Below are 25,313 nucleotides of genomic sequence, written 5' to 3' on the forward strand. Positions count from 1 at the left end.
GTTGTTGTTGTTGTTGTTGTTGTTGTTGTTGTTGCTGCTGCTGCTGTTGTTGTTTAGTCGTGTCCGACTCTTCGTGACCCCATGGACCAGAACATGCCAGACACTCGTGTCTTGCACAGCCTCCCGCAGCTTGGTCAAACTCATGTTCGTAGCTTCGAGAACACTGTCCAACCATCTCGTCCTCTGTCGTCCCCTTCTCCTGGTGCCCTCAATCTTCCCCAGCATCAGGGTCTTTTCCAGGGAGTCTTCTCTTCTCATGAGGTGGCCAAAATATTGGAGCCTCAGCTTCAGGATCTGTCCTTCCAGTGAGCAGAATGGATAGGTTTGATCTTCTTGCAGTCCATGGGACTATCAAGAGTCCCAAATATATAATACATTATATATATAATACACCAAATATATAATACATTAAAAACACAAAAATCAAACAATTGATTAAAACATAGCTCAAAATCACAGTAAAATCAAAATAAAAGCAGGTGGCCAACCCACAAACCACAGCCATGAAGGTAGGAATATTAAATATTCGCCAGGCCCGGTCACCCGTGCTGGTCCCATATGGGCTGATAGAAAGGGCCAAGCGGGCGACTTACATACAGGGTTTCATGGAAAGAAGGGGGTCAGAATGGGCCCAGAGCAAAGGCCTGGCGGAACAGCTCTGTTTTGCAGGCCCTGCGGAAAGATGTCAAATCCCGCAAAGGTGAGAGGCTGCCAGCTCTGCAGGCAAGGGGTGACATAACTGGGCTCCTGAGCCCCACAGGGGAGTTGCAGAAAGAATGTAGTCAGTTAAGAGAGCTGTGGACTCAAAAAGGTTGAAAACCTCTGTGCTAGAGTGTTAGTGCTGTGAGCCCCTCCATCCCAGGCTCAGGTTGTATATATGTGTAACTAAAACCATACACCCTAAAGACACCACAGTCTGCACTGCCCTTCATTCCAAGGAAATAAAACCCTTGGACACCCCTGGAAGTCCTTGACTCTTTCGTCGCTTGGAGATTGCGGTGTGCACAACAATACTTTAAATCATCTCCTTTCGGTGTAGACATGGCTGAATTGGGCTCAACACTGGAGGGATTACATGTGGCTACTGCTGTGCTGCAGTTGGTAGGTAGCAGAGGGAGAGTGCAGAGATCCAACACTGGCCATTGTTTGCTTTGAGAGGGGCACACCGGTCCACTCTGTGCATGCAGTCGTTGCTGCAGTTGGCACGAGTATGCTAACAAAGTTGGAATGGCTCTTTGAGTGCAGTCACATCAGTTTAGTGGAACCACAAGGGTAGGGCAAAGTCCGTATCCTGGCAACAGCCCTTTGCAATAATTAATCAAAATGGGTTTCCCCCTTCCAGGATGGGAGAGCAGGTGATTAAAAAGGTAGATGATTAAAAAGGAAGGCTGGGATTGTAAATTAATTAATCTGATCAATATATCTGCTAAATGTTATGCCTGGTTCCATCTGGGGATACAAGAACCTGCTAAGCAGATGAAAACTCTGTTACAGTTGAAAAACAATCTGGTTCTGGAAATAGTGACTCAACAATTGGCTACGTTTTGCTTTCTATAATCTGAACCAGAGAGGGGAGGTTAACAAACACATTTCTTGCCAGCTTTACTGATTTTTATTTTTATTTTGCTTTTTTGACGTTTGATGGTTTTATTTACAGGCAGCAGGGATGGTGGGACAGAGGCTCAGTTCAACATGGATCACAAAGGATTTTTGGTTAGCTCAGGGTTTATCTCTGCAGAACCTCAGGCCCAAGGGCAGAATGTGACACACACACACACACACCCCAGTTTAAACCACTGCTTGGACTTGCCAATCGGAAGGTCGGCGGTTCGAGGCCCCACGACAGGGTGAGCATGACAAAGCCGCTTCTGGCGAACCAGAGCAGCACACGGAAATGCCGTTTACCTCCCCGCTGTAGCGGTACCTATTTATCTACTTGCACTTTGATGTGCTTTTGAACTGCTAGCTTGGCAGGAGCTGGGACCGAGCAACGGGAGCTCACCCCGTCGCGGGGATTCGAACCGCCAACCTTCTGATTGGCAAACCCTAGGCTCAGTGGTTTAACCCACAGCGCCACCCGCGTGCCCTTTGGTACATTAGCCCAAGGCATTCAGGCAACACCCTATTCTTTGCTGCACCAATATTCATGCTTTGAAATTCACAACATCCTAGGTTTTTCCCAAGTTTTATTGTTTGGAATATTTTTTAAATGTTATATTTTTGTAAACCATGCGGAGATTTTCCTGGTATTAAAATACAGGAAATAAACGGAAATAAAAATACTAACCCTAGAGATAATTGACACCACTTAGAAGTGTCTTCATATGTAGCTGTTGTTAGGAAGGGTGCCTCTCCAGTCTCCAGCTGGAGATCTGGGAACCCTAAATATGCCCTTTCGATGTCTTCGTTTCCCGCTCCAGTTTCCAAGAGCTTTGGTGTGCTGTTGAATGCCGGCTTTGTTCAGTTTCAAATTGTCTGGCACATCAGCATGCCTGAATCCACAGTTCAAATCACAGAGGAATTTCAAAACAGAAGTTCAAGGCCTGGTCCAAAGGCTAAAGTTAAATGTCCAATTGTGCGAGATCTTCCCTTCATTTTTTGACTATGAGCCCTTACTAGTGGCTCCTGGGCAGAGATTTCACAAAGCTTCCATGAACCATGCCAGGGCTTTTAAAGGGGAAAACACAGAACTGCCCAGTGGTATGTGGTTATAATTTGCACACGAAGCACTACAGCACACCCGTGCATTTTCCTTGTGTGTGCATAGATGCTTAGACGAGTCACATTGCATAACCTTTAGAAGCCTGCACAGAGTGGAAGAAAACATTCAGAACTGGGAATTTGACAGCACTAATACAAGGAGTTTTTGTTTGTTTGTTTGTTTGAGGCACCGCCCCTTTTTTTACTGGAGCTTGCATTTCTTTTGAGGAATATACCCCATTGGTGCCAATCCCTCTTGTGCAAAATGGATGGGATTTTCCTGAGGGTCATAGTACAGGAGGAATGGGTTAATCCCCCCCCCAATGCCTGCCACAATCCCAATAAATATCACGTCACCCAGCTGATGCCATTTGCGTTTTTTTGTAAAGACTTGCATATTAAATACAAAGACTGGTGTTTCAACATCACATTTAATTTGGCCCTTGCAGGAGGTACCCTGAGTCCACCTTCACAACTGATGAAACAGCAGGTGTGTATACCAGCACACTGAATGTCAGCCTCCATGTTCGACAGAGATAAAATGTTAGGTCCCAGGTAGAAATGGACTTTGTCTCCCTGCTTCTCTCTGTCCGTCCCCAGTTCTTTGTTGTGTACCTGTTTGAACAAACTTGGAAAATGCAGAGGCCCAAGACTTTTCTATTATACAAAACACTTCCCCACCCCTATATCCTAGTCTTTAAAAAGAGGAGGCAAGAAGAACGTAGCTGTCATATTCTGAGAGAGGAGGCACCTCCCCAACCCCTTGTGCTGCTTCTGTACTTTTAAGGCCAGTTCCCCTAAACAGAAACGAATTAGCTAAGCTTATCCAGCAGCGGGAATATCACTAGCGGAAGTTCCTTTTTCATTAACATCTTTGGGTTGGGCTGCTGTTAAATAGAAGGGAGCAGAGCCAGCTGAAAAGTTGGCAACTACCGTACATTATGTGGATATTTAAGAGGCACCTGGTCCCTTAAGCATCAGCTATTGAGATAATATTTTACAAACCAAACCTACCCATCCTGCAAGAGGCTTCTCCCTGCGGTATTTCCTATTTGATACTATCTATATGGATGAACTGATGCATTCAACCAATGATGTTTAGAAGTTTAGAAGTAAACAACTTTTACAAATTTCCTAGCTTTATTCAGCATTATCTATTGAGATAACATTTGACAGACCAAACCTACCCATCCTGCAAGAGGCTTCTCCCTGCAGTAGTAGCACTAGTTAATAATTCCAAATGTTCCCCAGATGAAGTCCACAGCTGGACAGAGATTTCATTCCAGGAATAGGCAGGGATAAATGTTGGGGTGGGGTGGGAGGATGGATCAATGAGAATGGAAAGGAAGAAAGGTCATTTGTGTGCATTGTAGACTTGGAGGGAGGATGGAGGGGGACTTCACTGGGAAAGATGTTTACGGGAAGCATTTTGCTCCAAAAGATTATTTAAAAACATACTACTCCTTCGGCAAGGAAGATGGCTCCCAAGAAAATGGTGCCCTAACTTTTCATCTGCAAAAATTCCACAAAACTTTCACAATGGGTGAGTACCCATGGGCGTACCCAGCAACAAATCTAGGGGGGGGGCAAGCCATGGTCTTCCAGGTTGTGACATTTCAGCACGGAAAAGGCGAATGAAACAAAATTTTTATTATATATAATTATAGCAGTGTTTTATTACGGTAGTTATTACAATTATTTGCTTGAATTTTTTAAGATTTCTATTCTAATTACATGTCTTATACTAATATCATTTTTCTTGGGTTTGAAGAAAATGTTGAGGTTTGTTTGGTGCGGTCTTTTTACGTACCTGGACTAAACAAACCGGCAGTTGTGTGGTATAGTAATGCATATACAGTCCTGCTACCATGTACACTGGTTAAAGCAGACTACTGTGCTACACAAACTCTTCACTGGGAACAAAACTGAATTCAATAACCACATCTTTTAAAGATGTAGGAAAATTAAGGAGTACTCTCACTGGAGGAGAGTATGGTAGGGTGCCCCTCTTTCCCTCAGAAAATGTTGAAGATTGTGGTGTTAAGCGACCCCCAAGCTACATCTGCTCCTGGTGGTCATCTAGTCCCACCCCCTGCAATGCAAGAACATGCACCCATCCCATATGGGGATTGGGCCTGCAAAAATTTGGCTTTATCAGCACTACTATCCGGCCAACCAATAATATGCAGCTTGCCCAAATGGGGATTGAACCTGCATCATAGGGGTTATCAGCACTATTATCCTGTCAACCCAGGAATAGTACCTCAAAGTTTTGATGGGACCCTGGGGGTCATCTAGTCCAACCCCCTGTAACACAATAATATGCAGCTTTCTTATATGGGGATAGAACCTGCAACCTTGGCGTTAATAGCACTACTATTCTGCCCAGAAAAGTACCTCAGAAATCGAGGGTCCTAGTGGTCATCTAGTCCAACCCCCTGTAATGCAATAATATGCGGCTCTCCCATATGGGGATTGAACCTACAAGTTTCATAAAAAAGATTCCCAATCCTACCTAGAGATGCCAGGGACCTTCTGCATGCAAAGCAGGCTACCTTCACTGTGGTACAGCTCTAAGATTAGGTTAAGTAATTAGGCCAAAGGTCATTTAGTAATCTCGACAATTTACTTGAGATTTGAAGAATATAATTTATCATTGATAGAATTTTATTTATTTATTTTCTATATTAAATATTTATTATTATCATCATTATTATTATTATTATTATTATTATACTACTACTATTACTATTACTATTACTATTACTATTACTATTATACTACTACTACTATTACTACTACTGATTATTATAGAGCATTATTTACTCTTTATGCAAGGCGAGCATAAACTAGCAGCTATGAGAGTAAAATAATCAAGCAACAATAACAAAAGCAAAACAATGTAACTAGGATTAGAGTGATTTAGCTGCTGGCTAGAAAGGGACTCAGAGGGAACCTTTATGATGCCAAAAACAACAGAGGTGACCCAGCAATCCTTCCCTGTCCCAGGGAATGGTCCACACTGAGGATGAACACTGCAACTCCGCTCTCCGCTGCCGGCTGGTTTTTTTGCTGCGCAGGAGCTTCCCCCCTTTTTTTGCTTCTCTAGACAGGGGCAGCTGCCCCCTCCTGCCCTATGCTGGGTTACGCCCATGTGAGTACCCCATAGTGTGCTTTATAGCACTGGTGGGCTGGCTGAACGTTGTCAATTTGTCGTTCATGATGGAGAGAATGCTTCCAATTAATATTCCTTTTTTTTACAAGTGTGTCCACCTTTTGCAAAATTTGCAGGGGTCATCCCTTTCCCACAAGAATCATGGTGGGAGGCAGCAGTGGGCTCAGCTGCCCTTTATCCCTGGAGCATTTGTTGTAGGGAAAGAGATTTGGTCCCAAGGACAATGGGTCAGTGGGCCACTTCTCAGCCCCATTAGTCATTTCACTGGGCAAGAGGCCAAGAGGACTCAATTCCCCTTTGCCAGGTCCCCAAGCCCCTATCTAGCCGGGTCAGGAATTTTGTTTTGATCCAAACAATCACTCCCTTGATCAAATTTTCCACAGCCAGCTGGAATAGTTCAGTTCATAGAGTGGCTGTGTGTCCAGCTTTGCAAAGGACAGCCCTCACATGAAGGAGTGCCAGAGAAACGATCCGCCATCTGGACATCCTCTGTCCCGTTCAGATTTTCCTTAAAGATGCAGAACCCTAAGAAAAGAGAGCTTCTAGGCAGCAGACTGAGCTGGTCATCTGACCACAGCATTCCCACTGCAGTGAAATGGACTGTGATACTGTTCAAATTACGGTATAGTATAATGATTTCAAGAGAGAGAGAGAGAGAGATGAGGAAGAAAAGCATTAGCTTTTTTTTATAAAAAAAACCCCCAGCTTAATCAAAGCATGCATAAAAATCCATGTGTTGGCAAAGATGCATTCTATTTGGGGAAATTGCTAGGAAAACGTGTGAGATGGATGCACCTTGCTCAGCCTTCTGCATGAGAAGCTGCCCTAAAAAAATCCCAATTGTCCTTTTGTGTCTGATCACTGTTGGCCATTGCTGGGCAACCTGTAGCCTCCATGGTTGTGCACTCCTCGCAGCCAGCATGCCCAATAGGCAGGGGCGATGGGAGTTGCAATCCAGTAACATCTGGAAGGCAAAGGTTTCTCCTTCCAGGGAAAACTGTATTGACCACTGACCCGAAAAGGTGTGACATTTCATGAATAAGTGTACGGCAGGTAAAAGGTAAAGGTCCAGTCGTGTCCGACTGTGGGGTTGCGACACTCATCTTGCTCTATAGGCCGAGGGAGCCGGCGTTTGTCTGCAGACAGCTTCCGGGTCATGTGGCCAGCATGACAAAGCTGCTTCTGGCGAACCAGAGCAGCGCACGGAAACGCCGTTTACCTTCCCGCTGGAGCGGTCCCTATTTATCTACTTGCACTTTGATGTGCTTTCGAACTGCTAGGTGGGCAGGAGCTGGGACCGAGCAACGGGAGCTCACCCCGTTGCAGGGATTCGAACCGCCAACCTTCTGATCAGCAAGCCCTAGAGTCTGTGGTTTAACCCACAGCGCCACCTGGCTGATCAAATCAGAGCAGTCATTCCGGCTTGCAGTAGGATATTCCGTAGCACTGGAAAAAACTGTAATTGTCTTCCTGGCCACAGCATAACTGTTGGGTGGGAGGAGTACCCGTTGAACCCTGTGTATCTTTGAAGACCAATGGCCTCTGAGTCACTCAGCTGCTTTGATAGGAAAGGAGAAAAATATGGAATGGTATACATTGTCTCCTTTGAGCCTGTAAGCTCCCTGTTGCATTCTATAATGCCCTCTGCACAGTGGTGGTGCTATATAAATTAATTAGTATTGTTAATGAGAAGGAGGAGGATATTTTAGTGCATGCAGTTGGATAGATAGGCATACCAAGCTTTATTATTATTATTATTATCCAGGAACTTTGCATCATGGAAGAGCATGCGTCTTATGATTCAGACCCCATGAGCAAATAAGTCTACTGCCACTTCAATTTGTCCCCCTGTGCAAAAGATGCCATCATCATCTGAATGAGGGCAGACAAAATGTGGCCAATATGAGGAATTGTGTGTGTGTGTGTGTGTTGTACGTGCGTGCGCAAGTAGTAGCAACCTCACTATCATTTTCAAATGCAGATGGCATTAAAGGAGACACTCTGATTGATATTGGAAGCGGGCCCACTATCTACCAATTTCTCTCTTCCTGCGGGTCCTTCCGAGAGATCATTGCCACAGATTACACTGACCAGAACAGGAATGAGATTAAGAGGTGGTTGAAGAAGGACCCAGAAGCTTTCGATTGGAGCCAGGCTCTGAAATATGTGTGTGAGCTGGAGGGAGACAGGTACTGGGCTTTTAACTTCCGTTCATTATTAATAAACTCATGGAATCCTACAGTTTGAAAGTACTTCAATCTAGTGCAGGGGTCAGCAAACTTTTTCAGCAGGGGGCCGGTCCACGGTCCCTCAGACGTTGGGGGGAGTGGGGGACGGACTATATTTTGGGAGGAAAAAATGACCAAATTCCTATGCCCCACAAATAACCCAGAGATGCATTTTAAATAAAAGGACTCATTCTACTCATGTAAAAACATGCTGATTCCCAGGCTGGATCTGGGCCCCGGGCCTTAGTTTGCCTACCCATCATCTAGTGCAACCTCTTGCCAATGCAGGGAACTCTCTTTTGCAGCATCCTCGATAGATCTGGACATTTCAGCTATAGTTTCTCCACAAGTTTATACTAAGTAACAACATTTGCAGAGGGGCACAGCACAACATTCTTGTTTCTGATCAGAGTGACCATTCAGGGACCTACACTTGGGAATACTACAGAAAGGGAGGTATTTGTCAATTGCTTTAAATAGCTTGTCCTAACAAACACATAATCTCCATGCATCTCCATGAATTGGACTTACTCTCTTTAAGTCTCTTAGGCTGCAACAATAACCTCGCAGCAGGGCCGGTGCTAGGGTTTTTTGCACCCTAGGCGAGATCAACTTCTGGCGCCCCCCCCCACCTTCCCGCTCGGCGATTGGCCAAGGAGGCACGTGAGGGGAGGAGCCTGGAGCATAGCTGCCAAGTTTTCCCTTTTCTCACGAGGAAGCCTATTCAGCATAAGGGAATTTCCCTTTTAAAAAGGGATAACTTGGCAGCTATGGCCTGGAGTGTGGAGTGTGTCCTCCGCCACCTCGCCCCGAAGGATTCATGCTCTTTTATCCTTTTCTTTTTTAAAAACCCGTCTGCCTAACAACTGGGCGCGCTCGCGCTCAGGTCCCCCCGCCTCCCCGCCTGCTTCGATTGATTGGTTTGAGCGTGGCCCCCCCCATTTCTGGCTCCGTCGTGTGTCGCGGCCCTGCGCCCCCCTGCAGGGCATTGCAGGGGGGTGCCTCTGCAGCAGCAAGCAGCAACAGGAGCGAAGGTAGTGGTGGCGGTGGCAGAGAGAGCATTTGCGAGCGGGGAGACACACCAGCGCCCCCTCCATTTTGGCACTCTAGGCAACTGCCTAGTTCGCCTTAATGGACGCACCGGCCCTGCCTCGCAGTAAGAGCTGCTAAATTCAATAGGATTTACTTCAGAGTAGGCCTGATAAGGATTGTGTTAAAGGTGCTGCAAGAACCTTCTGCTGCTGTTTTTAGAATGCATATTGGTTACATAGCTGCCAAGTTCTCCCCTTTTTAAAGGGAAATCCCCTTATGCTGAATAGGCTTCCTCATGAGAAAAGGGAAAACTTGGCAGCTATGATTGGTTATAACAGAAATATGGCCATGACCTAGGATGGGACCAGAATTTGGCAGCTGGCCTGTACACACCCATCCCCATTTCACCTCTAAACAAGGCTGGCAGGTTTCATACTGCTGCAAAAAGCCTGCCAAGCCAATTTGGCCAGTGCAACAAAATTAAGGCACGTGCCGTCCACCACCAGAAGCAAAGCACTTTTCACACCCCTTCCAGCTCCGTAATCCACTTTTGAGCAACTGGGGAAGCGGTAGCTGAATATTTCAATAAACAAGTTGCTTTATTATGCATGCTCCTGCCGGGGGATGAGGTTGCTGGCTTGCCAGCAAAGGAGGTTTGCATGCTCAGTGTTTCCTGCTCTTTCCCACCTTTGCTCTTCCCCAGAGAGAAATGGGTAGAAAAGGAAGAGAAGGTACGAAGCACCGTCCGGCGAGTGCTGAAATGTGACGTGACCCAAGTCAACCCTCTGGCTCCGCTGGTGGTGGCCCAAGTCAGCTGCCTGACTTCTGCATTTTGCCTGGATGTTGCGTGCAAAGACCTGACTGCCTACCGTGCTGCCTTGAGGAACATCGGCTCCCTTGTAAAGCCCGGAGGGCACCTCGTGCTCCTGGTAGCTCTCAGAGGAAACGTCTACATGGTTGGCCAGCACCCATTCTTCTGCCTTTACCTTGAGCAGGAAACTGTAGACAGCGCAGTGACAGAGGCAGGCTTTGATATCTTATGGTCTGAAGGGACCAAAAATAGCTATCCACCAACACATTGTGATGCCAAGGACATCTATTTCCTAGTTGCCCAGAAACGTATCAAGGTGTAGGTGCTTGTGGGAAATGACAGGAGCCCAAAGGAAAGCAATAATCTTACAATGTCCAGACCGGGCCCACACATGCAGGTCAGTGTTTCCAGTGAAAATAGGGATATCCTATTAGGGCGTGCCATTTAAGGACGATTTTTTTTTAATTTGCTCAATGAGGGGTTCTAAAAATATGTTATTGCACATGAGGAATCCAAATCTGCAATTATTTTTATGATTGGTTGATGTTTAGCTTGGTAAATTGAGATCTGTTTGAAATATACTAAAAAAAGGCCGAAAACTCGCATTTTGAAGCGAAGCTAAAGTTTTTAATCATTTTTATACAAGGGAAAATATAAAGAAATTTTGTTTCCAGCTGTAACAACATATCATTACTTTATCTTAGGCATCCCCAAACTGCGGCCCTCCAGATGTTTTGCCTACAACTCCCATGATCCCTAGCTAAGAGGACCAGTGGTCAGGGATGATGGGGATTGTAGTCCAAAACATCTGGAGGGCCGAAGTTTGGGGATGCCTGCTTTATCTTATAACGTCCTATTATAGTAATAATAATAATAATAAATTAACAACTTCAAGGGCTGGTGTCACATGATCATGTATCTGCTGAGGGCCCACATCTGAGTAGGAGAGCCACTGGCAGAAGCCCCCTGGACCATGCTCTTCAAAAGAACTGTACACTGTTAAAATTTGATTCCTGTAGAATCTAAAGGCCTGCTCTTGATCCTCACAAAGATGGTGTCAGACTTAGAGAAACCATATTCCATGCAGGTCAAGACTTCTGTTCATTTAATGGTTCTGAAGCAGGAGAATATATAGTATTTCCATCCTCCCATCACTGTGATAAGCATAGTGCTTATTATCCATGCTACTATTGAAGGAACTAAAATCTTGTCTTTCTTAAAATGTGGCAATCCTTCTCTTAAGATTGTCCAACAGCCTGAATCCTACACTATCAGAATGCTGTTTTTGCACCCCCAATTTATCCAATAAGGAAAGACCGTCACTCGACTGAACTTTGGTAGCTCTACTTTACAGTGTATTTTTAACACCTCCAAGTAGTTTATCCAGTCCTCTGCATAGACTTCATTATCGTGTTTATCATCATAGCTATTCTTCAAAGAAAACATGCTTTTCTCCTTCATGGGAATAAAATTCTGTTTGCAAAGGGTGGCAGTGAGCAACAAAGGGACACAATTCTCTGCTGAATATAGTGTGTGTGTGTGTGTGTGTGTGTGTGTGTGTGTGTGTGTGTATAATAATAAAATGATGTTGGTGGGTGAGGATCCCAGCTCCTTTGATGACCACACAATTGTTCTGGTACCAGAGATGCTCTGTAACATATTCAGTAGAAATTGGAGTTCTTGGTAAAGTCCAGAAGTAAACGAAAAAATACAAGAACTCGGGCCAGAAAGGATAATTTCAAAAAATCTTCACAAAGTTTTATTCAGGATAACTTCCAGTAAATATCAACATCAGGACAAGGCCCTGTTTCGAAGATTCATCATCAGCTGGAATGTAAAAGTTAACATAAATCTTTGTAATAAGAAATTATTTAACTCTTTAGGTATAAGGTTTTAACAAATAAAAAGGACAGAGACTGTATTCAAATAAACATTACTGAAATATCTTTTTTTAGTTTGCTTTTTAGTTGAGCTTTCTATTTTAAAAAATGTTTTTGAGCTATTTTTAATAAAATTTGCCAAAATCTACACTTCCGACATGGGTTGCCATACGTCCAGATTTTCCTGGACATTTCGGCGATTTTTGCCCGTACGCTGTTTCTGACTGTCGTATTCTGCCTATGCCTGGGAAATTCTGTATGTATGGCAACCCTAAAATAGAGGATAATTCCCCCTTCAAAGAGGGGAATAAAGGAGGGTACATGACCACTCCAGCAGAAGTGCATCTTCTTACCACCTCCTGCCCCACCTCCAGGGACAGCGGGCAGAAAAAAAAAATCAAACCTGTGACAGAGCCAGTGCCTACAGACAAAGGCAGAACCCCTTTAGGACCAGCGGACTACGCAGTCTTTCTGTTGGCGCCACACCGTTGCTGGAGCAATGATTTGTGCACTTAATTTGCCACTCTTTCAAACCAAGTTGTCATTAAAGATTTATGGAAAGATGACTGTACTTTCAAGCCACATCCTATGCAGGGATTTAGAGTTATAACCTATCCAGAAAAGCTTGGAATCTGGGGGGGGGGTGCAGTTACTATCAGCCAAGCTCATGCAGAGCTTGTCTGAGGCCCAGGTGGGAGTCCTGTTCTTGGCACGACAGCCTAGGTCCGGCAGGCCCCTAGTGGGACACCCTAGCCAGCTGAGCCCTCCGACGCCTGGGGCAACTGCATACCCTCCAAGTGTCCCGATTTTCTAGGGACAGTCCCAGAATTTCGAAAGCCATCCCAGTTTCTGATTTGATTCTGGAATGTCCCCATTTCTTCTGCCAGCGCTGCCGCCACTGAGCTCAGAGAAGAGGAGAAGTCAGCCCTTGTCCCAAGCGACGACAATGGGGATGGTGGCTTCTGTGAAGGAGCACCCTGTTACCTCTCCATAGTTGCCGCTCCCAGTCTCCTCCCTTGGGCAGCTCATAGCGGCTGCTAAAGAACGGGCAAGGAGGAAGAGAGGCTGGCACTGCCAAGGCCCAGCCCTGTGTGACATGCTGGCTCTGAGGTGCAGGCAGAGGGCAGGACCACCCTGAGCAGAAAGAAAGGGGAAGCGGAGCACATGGAGCCTTGAATTATTATTTTTAATGCATTGTGCATCTGCGTCTAATCCTGCCCCTTTCTAAAATGTGTCTTTCTTTTTTTCTAAATCTATCAAAGAATAAAATTTAGTGAGCCCAATAGAAGACCGAAGACATTGCATTCAACATTGGGAATAAGCAATAAATCACTAACCAGTAAGAGAATGTTGCAATGATGATCCTAGGACCTAAAATCTCTGTTCTCCTTTGTTTGTGATAATGGAACAAATAAAGGACTTGGCTTCAATCAATCCTCAGATTTGCTAACTCAGTGCAGAAAACAAATTGCCCCACTCTAATATTTGATTTACATTCTCCACTGTGTATTTTCTATTAAGCATCAGTGGGTCCTCAATGAGGACCTGTGTTACTTTTCATTTGATTCTGTATGGATTTGCACTCTGCTCATCACCCAACACTCTTTGTTATCTCTGCATTGGTTCCCCCATTTGGCCTCGGACTTTAGGGAAAAGTACTAGTTTTGTTTCTTAATCAGATGGCATCTGATAGCTCAGAACCACCAAAAGATGTCACTTGGCTCATCTTCAAGATGCCACAGAATTATTTGTTGATTTTTTATTTATTTTTTGGCTAGGACAATACACCAGCTTGGGCTACACCCTCTAGAATGCTAATGAACTCTAATGGCTTGCTCCTTTGGGAGCAAAGGCAGGATACAAATTAAGCAAACACAGGAATTAAATAATTATTTTAGGACATCTCACAGAGCTTTCCTCTCAATTCCCAGTGACTTTTGGTTTTACCACATGAAAGGTGGATTGATGGACTTTTCATTCAAAACCTGGACCCAGAGATCACAGCGCGTTGTCTGTACTGTTGGGCAAGGGGACAGTTTCAGTGTGTTGTCTATGGGATATTGACTATTAGTTCCGGCTCTACATGGGTGCTGCTAGATTTAAGACATGGGGTCAGCTGTTAAACACATTTCAGAAAAAGGGGGAGTAGGGAATCAGGTGTACGTGGTTAATCCATTATATATGGATATAAAATGTATCCCCTTTGCAAATGGGAAAGGGGCATCATGTGGGTGACATTTCTGCTATCACTGGCATAGGGCAGATCACAATCTTTGTATGTTTTAAAGTACAGTTGCAACCTTTTCTTTATTTTCTTGTAAACTTTGAGTTGTTGGTGTTTTAAAAAAATCAATTGGTGTAGAAATTTTGTGAAATAAGTAAATGAGATTTGCATTCTTTGACCTTAAGATGGGCTATTAAACCCCAGGTAATTCCAGGTAATGTTAGACTACAGTTCCCATTACCTCCTGGTGCTTGGCTGCGCTGGCAGGGGCTGATGGGAGTTAAGAAACTAAGGACACCTGGAAAGCCACAGTTAGATGCTCCTAGACAAAAGATTGCAACCCTACTGTTTTCTTTTCCTGTCCTTTCGTGTGTCATCTGGATGAAGCAGGACACCAAAATGATTTTTGGAGCTTAGGAGGTGATCATGTATTCACAGAATCCTAGGATTGTAGAGTTGGAAAGGACCACGGGGGTCATCTAATTCTAGTCCAATCCCCTACAATGCAAGAATCTTTCACACAAATTGTTGCTGTATCATGATAGCGTAGCAACAGCAGTTCATTATCTGATGCCGCCCTTGGTACAGAATGCAACGACCAGTTTACTAAGTGCTACGCCATGATACGATCATATTACATCACTGGTTGTTTTGTTTGTTTTTGAGTAGGAACTCAGGGGAACTGAGTTTTTCTCTCTTTTTTGAATTTCTCTTTCTGTTTTTGTTGTTGCTGGGGGTGGGGCTGGAATTTTTCATGAGGATTGGATTAAGTTTACAAGCAAGTTTAGGTGATACTAGATTGACCCTCAGCACAGGCTCTTCTGGGATTCTTATGGGAACCCAATGGGACAAAATCCTGCAAATGCAACATTTGACAAGGGGTCTAGTGCATTAAACAAACATACTCGCTGATCCAAAATATGCTGCTCTGTTTAATTAAAGTTTGCGCACTAGCTGTGCTTTAGTGTGTTAACATATATGAGTTAGAAACATAACAATTTGATTCCAGACCACGTCTTCTGGAGGGTGAACCTGGTGAGCTTTGTAGGCAATTGCCATGTCCCAGGCATCAATGAAACCAACATGAAGATGCCGGAAAATATCCTTTGTTGCAAGGTATTGGGTATAGCCGTGGAAGTCCCCAAATCGCTCCTGGTCTATTGACATCTCCCGGGTGTTCTCTGCTTTGATGATGACCTTTGTATCTGGGCTCCTCAGGAGAAGGCGCTGGATGGCTCCCCGGATGTTAATCATCCTTCGAATGAAGAGCTCAATGGGGAAGGGGCGGAAGTGCTGGCCCAAGGAGATGGCAACCACCGTGTCTCTGTCACCTTCCACCATGTCAATTACTCGAGCAATGTAAGTGTGGGATTTCAATGAGTACATACGGAAAGAGATAAACGGATGGCCATGCCTTCTCCAATGGATTGTAATGTTTTTGGTCATGTCCACAACGACAGAACTCTGGATTATTCTCTGTCCTTGGGTATCAAGGTACGAAAGCGCTAATATGGGAACAGATGCAAAATAAAGACGAGTTACATATATATATATGTAAAATCCTCTGCCAGATCACTGGGCTATTTCTAGTGGGGCAAAACAGAAGTGGAAAAGGAACAGGACAAGCCAGTTAAATACCTTGTACAAAGTTCTGAATAAAATACTAAAGGATAATCAGGAGACCAGGAATTGAAAAACCAAAACTGATATCAAGTGAAAATAATTTGCATATACTGTATACAGTGGTACCTCAGTTTATGAACACAATTGGTTCCGGAAGTCTGTTCATAAACTGAAGCGTTCATAAACTGAAGCGAACTTTCCCATTGAAAGTAATGGAAAGTGGATTAATCTGTTCCAGGCGGTCCGTGGAGTACTTAAACTGAAGCGTTCATAAACTGAAGCAAACTTTCCCATTGAAAGTAATGGAAAGTGGATTAATCCGTTCCAGGCGGGTCCGCGGAGTACTCAACCTGAAGCGTACTTAACCCGAAGCACGGGTGTAATTGGTTCCAGAAGTCTGTTCATAAACTGAAGCGTTCATAAACTGAAGCAAACTTTCCCATTGAAAGTAATGGAAAGTGAATTAATCCGTTCCAGATGGGTCCGCGGCGTTCGTAAACCGAAAATTCATAAACCGAGGTGTTCATAAACCGAGGTTCCACTGTATTGGTCCGAAGCTATGAAACACAAACTTCTTTGTCAATGCTCACTATGTAGCCTCATATTCCATTTGCATAGACCTTCGTCTAAATAAAGGTCTTCTTGACAAACACAGGTGGATCTGTTTTTGTTGTTGTTGTTGTTGTTTTAAAAGTTGCTCCACTTTTACAATGAGAAATATATTGCACCTAATAAAACCACCTTTGCAGACTTGGGGTCCCCCCACTCCTCCTACTTTTTGCGAGGAAAACTTACTGAACAAAGATGTTGCTTGTTTAATAGAGAAACAGCCAAAAACTTCCATCTGCAGCAAGCCTGGCTCACTTTCTTAGGCAAAACTTGCTGCTCTCCCATACACAAGTCCCCCAGAAAGGTTCCTTGCTCTTTACATAACCTAAATGAGTGAATGCACAACAAGCACAGTTGTCTCTACATCTCTATCTATCTATCTATCTATCTATCTAGGGATGTGGGTGGCACTGTGCTCTAAACCACTGAGCCTCTTGGGCTTGCTGATCGGAAGGTTGGCAGTTCGAATCCCCACGATAGGGTAAGCTCCCGTTGCTCTGCCCCAGCTCCTGCCAGCCTAGCAGTTCAAAAGCATACTAACACAAGTAGATAGATAGGCACTGCTGTGACGGGAAGGTAAATGCGGTTTTTGTGCACTCCAGTACTCACCACAGTGTTCCGTTGTGCCAGAAGCAGATTTTGTCATGCTGGCCACATGAGCCGGAAAAGTTATCTGTGGACAAATGCCACTTCTCTCAGCCTGAAAGCGGAGATGAGTGCTGCACCCCATAGTTGAATTTGACTGGACTTAACAATCCAGGGGTCCTTTACCTTTTAACTTTACTATTGGTTGATCTATCTATCAGACTATCTATCTATCTATCTATCTATCTATCTATCTATCTATCTATCTATCATCTATCTATCTATCTATCATCTATCATTTATCTATCTACCAGTGCTGGATCCTTTCTAATCATACCACTTCAGCCACCAAATAGAATGATCTCTGACAACATTCCCTTCATTTCACAAAGCTTTTCAACTTTCACTAAACCCTCCTGCCATCCAAGGAAAGTGTCTCTAATCAGGCTTTCACTGCAACCAGATCAGTTCGGGTGGCTCTTTATAGCCAACATCAAGCTGTACAGAAGCCTTCCTACATTATTATTATTATTATTATTATTATTATTATTATTATTATTATTATTATCATCATTAAATAATACAGTGGTACCTCGGTTTACAAACACAATTGGTTCTGGAAGTCTGTACTTAACCTGAAGCGTACTTTCCCATTGAAAGTAATGGAAAGTGGATTAATCTGTTCCAGATGGTCCGCGGAGTACTTAAACTGAAACATAATTAACCTGAAGCAAACTTTCCCATTGAAAGTAATGGAAAGTGGATTAATCTGTTCCAGACGGGTCCGCAGAGTACTCAACCTGAAGCGTACTTAACCCGAGGTATGAGTGTAATTGTTTCCGGAAGTCCGTACTTAACCTGAGGCGTACTTAACCTGAAGCGAACTTCCCCATTGAAAGTAATGGAAAGTGGATTAATCCATTCCAGACAGGTCCGCGGAGTACTTAAACTGAAAATACTCAAACCGAGGTATCACTGTAAAAGTTTCTGGGTACATAGAAGTTTATACTGTTAATAGGCCAAATACTACATTGTGGTTTCTCTGGATGGGAAAACGTACTGCTCACTCTTTTGGAGAGATACTCGATCCATTGCCACACAGTTGAGTCTCCCAGGAGGAAAACCTGCTTTCCCTGTAAGCAAGAGTAAACATTATCCAAGGTGCTGCCATTGAGCACGTTGCAGAAAGCAGGATGCCATTGGTTCTGCCAAACAAAGCCACTGGGAGACGGGGAAGTCATCCCGACTCTGCAGTTCATGTTAGCCATTGTCTTCTTCCCTACCAAAAGGAAAAGAAGAAATGAGCAGATGAAAATAGTATGGAGGATTCTGTTTGAGCTTTAGAAACCCCATCAGTCAATTTGACCAGCTCTGTAATTTGGGACAGGGGTCCTTGTGGGTGGGGGATGTTGTTCTCTTTGAATATCAAGGCCCACCTCTTCCCATATGAATAAACTTGGACTCTGTGATTATCCTCCGTGGCCCAGAGGAAGGCAACAAGAGACCGTGCCTTTTTTGTGGGGGCTCCTCACTTGTGGAATGCTCTCCCCAGGGAGGCTCACCTGGAGCCCTTGAAGGGGAAAGAGAAACCCTCTTGGCCCATGTGTCCATAATGATGGCTTCTCCCCAGTTAGATTATGCTTACAAACGGCATGACCTACTAAGCATAACCCATTTTGCTGTCCACAAGGTGCTTTCAAGAAGAAAAAGTCAAACTGTCCACTTGCAAGGGACCTTGCGGTTACACATTTCCTGAAAGTGCTGGTGCAGAACTTGTGTTTGGAAATTTCCTGGTAGTGTGTACGTACTTTTAGGGGGAAGGTATAAATTGTTCAGACTTTGTGGTTGGAGATTTCCTGCCATTTTCAATAAAGCAATGACCAGGAGGGAAGGGACAGTGGCCAAAAGATTCTGGGAATTGAGCCCCAAGGTTTTCTGTTGATACCTATGTCTATGCCTAATGCCACATGTATGTAACCTATTGTAATCAGGATCAAGCATTTCTCACGTGTAACAATGTATTGGAACAGTATAAGTATTCACTGTGTGCTCATCAGAGGTGCGCAGATTCTTTGGGTGCTAACCAGACAACCCACAGAGTCAGGCCGGGGCCAAGGAATGGAGATACAGGGCGGAGGCCTCAGCTCGCATTTAAATACACCAAGGCGGCCATTACCAGACAACCCACAGAGTCAGGCCAGGGCCAATAAATGGAGATATAGGGCGGAGGCCTCTGCTCACATTTAAATACGAGCCCAAGCCAAAGCTGACAGACTAGGCCTCGCCTCCTGGCGGCTGCATTAATAAATGCCTGGCAGCATTAGGCAGTCATTCATCATTTCCCCTAACACGCACTTGGGGGCATGGCGAGGGGCTTTTGCTTTTCAAATTAGCGGGCGTGTATCACATGCGAGGCCCCCGGCGGCCATTTTAAGTAAGGGCAGTCATGCCCCTTTTAACCCAGGCTATATACTATTCTCATATTCTTATTTTTTAAAAAATTAATCTAAATATATAAAAATGTTCACAATGCGTGCACAGGGGCCAATGTATAGAGATACGGGGGGAGGGGACAACACTCCCCGGGGACAACAGAGGGCTCAGACAAAAGAAAATACTGGGAAATAGAACCCAGAAACTGACAGTTCCTTCTCCAAGGGTGGGGGTCAAGGTATGGAGATACATGGGGGAGGGGCCAACACTCCCCAGGGACAACAGAGGATGAGTGGAGGGAGGAGGGGCACAGCTGGACAGCTGGAAAAACATTATTATTATTATTATTATTATTATTATTATTATTATTTCTATACTGCTTTATATTTTCAGGGGGGGAAGTCTATTACTACTGTTATTATTATTTCTATACTTCTTTATATTTCCAGGTGGGGGGAGAGAACTATTTTTATTATTATTACACCACCCATCTACCTGGGTCCATACCCTCCAACATTTCTCTAAACCGACAGCAAGGCGTGGCTGGGTCAGCTAGTTCATTATATGTGCCAACAAAACATTGAAATGAGAACCGGAAGGTCTGACTCACTTCCACAGGATACAACATGAATGCCCACAAATGGATGCAGGATCTCAGCTCCAACGTTGTTCCTTCAGAGGAAAAAAGGAAGTAAGCAGATTCAGAATCTTTCCATCATCGATGTTTTCCACTAAATTCTCACATCTAACATATTGCTGCTGTAAATGGAAGATGAATCTTAATCTGATTTTGCAAAGCCTTTTGTACATTGTCAGGTTTTTATTGGGTCAAGTAGAAAAAGACATTAAAATGGACCTAATAAAAAGAAATAAATTTGGTTCAATTCACTCTGTGTGCAATGAATGCTTAAGGGAAATATTTGTTCTATTACTTGCATTTCCCCTGTAAAATATTCTGCATTGTATTGTATTGTTTTTCTGTCTTTTTATTGGAAGCCTTTCTGAATGCTGCACATCAATATTTTAAATAAATGTAAGTTCTAAATGTGACAAGTATGACTTCTATATTGTTGCAATGTGGTTTTCTTTCTTTCTTTTTTTGCTCTGGAGCTTCCCCTACAAAAAAAAAATGCTTTAACACTGAATTGGAGCAAATGGCAAACCACAGAAAACCCCAAATTGCTGGATTTTGGGGCTTCAGCTTTAAGGAGTGAGTTTTGTGGGCGAAACTCTGGAACAAAGAAAAGAGCACTCAGACATAGAGCTATAAAGCACAGATCTGTGCCTAGGAAGTGCAGGAAGAAAGGTAAGTGTTGATAAGCCCTATATTGGTGCTCTGAGGATTGTCTGGGGCTGGATCTTAGAGACTAAGTAAGACACGAGTTAACAGCATAGCTGCCAAGTTCTCCCTTTTTTAAAGGGAAATTCCCTTATGCTGAATAGGCTTCCTCGCGAGAAAAGGGAAAACTTGGCAGCTATGGTTAACAGAGAATACAGGGTAAAGATGTGCCCACACAACCAACACCACTTCTATTGTGGAACTGGTCCAACCATCAGCTGGAAATTAAGCAATTGTTTGCCCCACATAACTGTTGAAAGCCAATATTTTGCGACACGAATGTGTATTTAACTGGTTATGTAACAGACAGCCTTTGTGATGCATGTAGAAGCCTTGGATCCAACAGATGAAACCATCTTCACATCTTTTTCCTCAATACTGCAAACAGATTCCAATAATCTTGAGGAACCTGCCTCATCATTGTCTTGAGCAACCAACCTGGGAGGTGGATCTGTCTTGGGAGAGGAGCTGCTTACCCATTTGTAATCATTTCAGCCTGCACAACCCCAGAAGGGGCACGTACACGTGGGAACAAAAGAAAAGCCTGCTGGATCAGGCCAATGGCCCATCTAGCCCAGCATCTGACCAAAAACCTGCAAACAGGACATGAGCATAAGAGCTCTCTCCCCTCCTGTGGTTTCCAGCAACAGGTATTCACATAGCTGCCAAGTTTTCCCTTTTCTCGCGAGGAAGCCTATTCAGCATAAGGGAAAATCCCTTTAAAAAGGGGATAACTTGGCAGCTATGGGTATTCAGCCTTCCTGACTCTAGCTGTGGAGGCAGAGCATCTCCACCATGGCTAGTATCCACCAATAGCCCTCTCCTCCATGAATTTGTCGAATCCCCCTAACTCATATCCCTAACTCCTGTTTTTAGATACTTCTAAAAGACACCGCATTGCACCCGCTTACTCATCATTGACCCTGGGGATTCTGTACGGCTTTCTGACTGCCGACGAGCTCCAGAGAGCAAACACACAGACCCAAACTGTCTCAAAATGAAACATTTGCAGAATGAACAGCAGAATTCTTAAAATACCCTGCTCCAGGGCGGCGAGTTATGAAATGCATTGACAGTTGGCCTTAGTTTGCATTAAGAAGAGACAGGAGAGTGAAATACCTCTTAAAAAGTCTTCGTTCCAAGTCTGTGAGGTAGGATTTGTGTGTTTCTACAGACTGAAGATTCACAAGAGCTTCACACGGCACTCTCTTGGGTTTCACACAGTAGAAGGCTTCCTGGTCTCGTTCATCCAGATACTCACACAGATCTGCAGTTGTGCTTCTGACAAAACCACACTTAGTGGAGACGAGTGAGGTCCTGTTCAGAAACATGCCCCTGAAATCTATTTTGCCGTAGCCTCTCTTCCTCGCAGCCCACAGTGCAGAAACTCCTTCACTGGGGTGGATGAGCAAGATGGACACTTTGACATCACCCTCCCAAAATAAAGTGAAATTGACCAGGTATGTCCCATTCCTATAGTCTGTGATGTGCCCCGAAGCTCCAGCCCCAAGGCTTGAAGAGTAGATCCTCACTCGTAAGAAGTCTCCTCCGTACTTCTTTCTCTCCCCCAAGTAGTTGTACAAATCTAGCCGAACCATCAAGGGGTCTCCAACGCAGTAAGAACCCTTTGGGTTTAATATGGTGGCCTTGCTGTTCCTGGCACTTGTGGTGGTCATTATATCTGTGAAAGTGACTCTGGGCATCAACTGGTTCAGCTTTCTCACAATGTCTTTTGTTTCTTTGTCTTTCTTTCCCCACTCTGTCCTCATATTCATCAGGATGTCGCCTTTCATGGGCCAAATTCTGTTCCTGCTTTCTTTGATGGAAGATTTTTTGTTTAAAGAGTCAAAATACTTTCAAATTAATAATAATAATAATAAAATGATTACAAGTAACCTGAATGCTATGAAAATATGGGATTCGTTCATAAAAGTCTAGGAAGCATGGGAAGAAAATCAGTTGCATTTTAAAAAAAACAGTAATATGCTTTGTTTTAATCAAACCCCTACTGGCAAATCGGCCGGGAAAATCCTATAAAGGCTTACAAATATCAATTTAAAAGATTTATATAGCATCCTTCATGTTCTAGATTCTCTTCCCCCTCTGCCTCCATGCTGTCAATGTATGATTGCTCTCAGAATAGCAAAAGCTTGTGTTTTTGGAGGTTTGTCCACACTTCCTCAGGCGAAATATGCTCTTTAGTGCTCAACCAGATCAAACAGCAATTTGGGTTTCCTTCAGATCAGTGTTTGCTCCGATTGAACATGAAATAGCAGGTTTTACCTGGAAAGAAATGGGACAAGTGGAAAGTTGTCCAGACCCCTGTGCTTTCTAGGCACGGACAAGCAGAAATGTGGGCGAGCTCTTAGGCCCCTAGTATATTTCCCTGGTATGATATGCATCTGCCTGTACTATTCCCCCAATACCTGTTCCTGTAAGGATTTTGCTTCCCTGACTCAGTACTGGGTTATAACCTGGGAAGATTTCCCTGCTGGTTCCACCTGCATCTTCCAGGTTGAGATAATGCTTCACTTCTCCATCGTTCTCGTTCTAGTATGTGAGGAGGAAGAGAGCGTTCCACCCCACACAGTTGTGAAGCTGTGTGAAGGCCAGGCTCAGCTTCGCCTTTGACAAGCCCCAGCAGCGGCCAGCCTCCAACGACATACGGGACATAAGGGACACAAAAGGGAATGGAAGTGGGGAGGGGGAGGGAGCAGGGAAAGAGCTGGTAGGGAATAGATATGAGAACTGAAAAAGGCCTCACCAATGTCTCCAGCAAAGTGATTGATCTGATTTGTTAATACATGGCTCATCGTGAGACCTCTGAAGATGAGAATCTGGAACATGCAATGAGAAAGAAAGAATCACAAGTGTTCACAAGGAGAAAACACAGCAGTAGTAAGGCACAATTCCCAAGCAAAACCTCCATGTGGAAGCATATCTCTGAATAGCAGCAGGTGCCAGGGTCAAATAATTTGGGAAAGGCAAGTGACTTCAACCCCCAACTCCACATTTGCGGCCTCCACAGCCATGCAGTTGCCCACAGTTGGTTGAAAGTGGACACAGGTTTAAAAAACAATGTTCTTCCACAGAGGGAAAAGCTGCAATAAAAGGTTTCATGGAAAATGGAGAAACATTTATTCAACGTGAATGTTGCATTTAAAATTCCATTATGCAAAGTGTCACATCACAAGAGCCAAACTATTTACTTCTATTTTTAAATGATCACCAGAGTCCAATCCATGTTGTATTTCAGGGCCATCAGGTGCTAATTAACTAAAAGTCTTAATAATAATAATAATAATAATAATAATAATAATAATAATAATAGCAATAATAATTTCTTATTTATACCCCGCCCATCTGGCTGGGTTTCCCCAGCCACTGTGGGTGGCCTGCAACAGAATATTAAAAATACGATAAAACATCACATACTAAAAACTTCCCTAAACAGGGCTGCCTTCAGATGTCTTCTAAAAGTTAGATAGGTGTTTATTTCCTTGACATCTGATGGGAGGTAGTTCTACAGGGCAGGCGCCACTACCGAGAAGGCCCACTGCCTGGTTCCCTGTAATCTCATTTCTCGCAGTGAGGGAACCACTAGAAGGCCCTCGGAGCTGGACCTCAGTGTCCGGGCTGAACGATGGGGGTGGAGACACTCCTTCAGGTATATGAACATACACCATATATATATATATATATATATATATATATATATATATATATATATATAATCTTTATGAATTAGTTTGCGTTATTGAATAAGGTAAGACACTCTACCTGGGTATCAGTTTTGTAGATGTGGACAGTGTAGATGAAGAAGAAACTGACTCCAAGCACAAGAGCCAGGAAGGCTGTTGAGGTCATGGTACAAACCAAATATATTCCTCGTACCTCTGTCAAAAGGCACAGAGAAATTTCTTTTCACCACCTTTGGTTTCAAACCTGTTGCAAACAAAGGCAAGGGGAGAGTAGTAATACTTTCCAACAGACTACTGTATTCTGGAATGCACATTTTAAAAACTCACTGAAAATTCAGTTGGCCCAGTAGCCTGTATGTATTGACATCAGAAATTCATTAGAAGAGTAGTAGTCTCTCTCTCTCTCTCTCTCTCTCTCTCTCTCTCTCTCTCTCTCTCTCTCTCTCTCTCTCTCTCTCTCCTCTACTCCGTTGCACCCATACTGGTCTTTTTATTAGGATGTGCATTTCTATAATGCAAATAAACCTTTTAATAACTGAAAATACTGCTGGTTTTCAGATATGAAGACCTCCACCTGAGTCTTGAATGGATGGATATGCACTCCCTACTTCTCCAAGTTGTAAGAATTCCCAGGTTATATATTGAAAGTAAGTAAGTAAAATAATAAAAATAAAATAATAATCATGTTGATATAGTTCCAGGGTAGAGATTACCAGCAGGTGGCTTCCTTTGGAGAACAGTTGAGCGCTTGGTCCTTAAAAACAAGCAAGCAAACAAACAAACCTTGCTTTTTTACAAATATATGAATAACACAGGTGGAGACCACTTTCAAACTCCTAGCTAGCCCTCTTTCTGGGTCTATCATTTCCTTGATCAAAACTGCTTCTGTTGCTGTCTCTCTTTCTCTCATAACGGGTGCAGGGTGCCCTCTTTTTCATCAAAACTGCTGCCAACCACCTGACCTCACCTCCAA

The 25,313-nt window shown here is 43.8% G+C and overlaps 2 protein-coding genes and 1 long non-coding RNA gene across 3 annotated transcripts; 2 read left to right on the forward strand and 1 right to left on the reverse strand.

Annotated features, from left to right (window-relative positions):
- Positions 1-3,978: 3,978 nt before the first annotated feature.
- Positions 3,979-11,518, forward strand: LOC118097205 (nicotinamide N-methyltransferase). Its single transcript, XM_035139932.3, has 3 exons — positions 3,979-4,243; positions 7,857-8,064; positions 9,839-11,518. Exons 1-3 carry the CDS (start codon positions 4,087-4,089, stop codon positions 10,266-10,268), a joined length of 795 nt encoding a protein of 264 aa, XP_034995823.1. The 5' UTR covers positions 3,979-4,086; the 3' UTR covers positions 10,269-11,518.
- A 3,501-nt stretch (positions 11,519-15,019) lies between these two features.
- On the reverse strand, positions 15,020-23,073 carry LOC118097286 (NXPE family member 2). The gene is made up of 4 exons (XM_035140021.3): positions 21,759-23,073; positions 19,911-19,972; positions 17,928-18,146; positions 15,020-15,555 (listed from the first exon to the last, which is right to left on the reverse strand). Exons 1-4 carry the CDS (start codon positions 22,430-22,432, stop codon positions 15,020-15,022), a joined length of 1,491 nt encoding a protein of 496 aa, XP_034995912.1. The 5' UTR covers positions 22,433-23,073.
- LOC148683516 (uncharacterized) lies at positions 15,269-20,363 on the forward strand. The gene is made up of 2 exons (XR_015946962.1): positions 15,269-15,409; positions 19,750-20,363. It is a non-coding gene; the product is annotated as an uncharacterized LOC148683516 (long non-coding RNA).
- Positions 23,074-25,313: the final 2,240 nt, after the last annotated feature.

Source organism: Zootoca vivipara, chromosome 14 (assembly GCF_965207765.1).
Source record: "Zootoca vivipara chromosome 14, rZooViv2.hap1.1, whole genome shotgun sequence".
NCBI lineage: Eukaryota > Metazoa > Chordata > Lepidosauria > Squamata > Lacertidae > Zootoca > Zootoca vivipara.

Coding starts and splice junctions, on each gene's coding strand:
- LOC118097205 (XM_035139932.3), top strand. CDS start 4,087: ATGGAGGGGGACTTCACTGGGAAAGATGTTTACGGGAAGCATTTTGCT. Junction 4,244..7,856: donor CCACAAAACTTTCACAATGG/GTGAGTACCCAT, acceptor TTTCAAATGCAG/ATGGCATTAAAGGAGACACT. Junction 8,065..9,838: donor TGTGAGCTGGAGGGAGACAG/GTACTGGGCTTT, acceptor GCTCTTCCCCAG/AGAGAAATGGGTAGAAAAGG.
- LOC118097286 (XM_035140021.3), bottom strand. CDS start 22,432: ATGAAAGGCGACATCCTGATGAATATGAGGACAGAGTGGGGAAAGAAA. Junction 19,973..21,758: donor GAACGAAGACTTTTTAAGAG/GTATTTCACTCT, acceptor TTTCCTCTGAAG/GAACAACGTTGGAGCTGAGA. Junction 18,147..19,910: donor TCATGTTGTATCCTGTGGAA/GTGAGTCAGACC, acceptor TCCTTTTGGTAG/GGAAGAAGACAATGGCTAAC.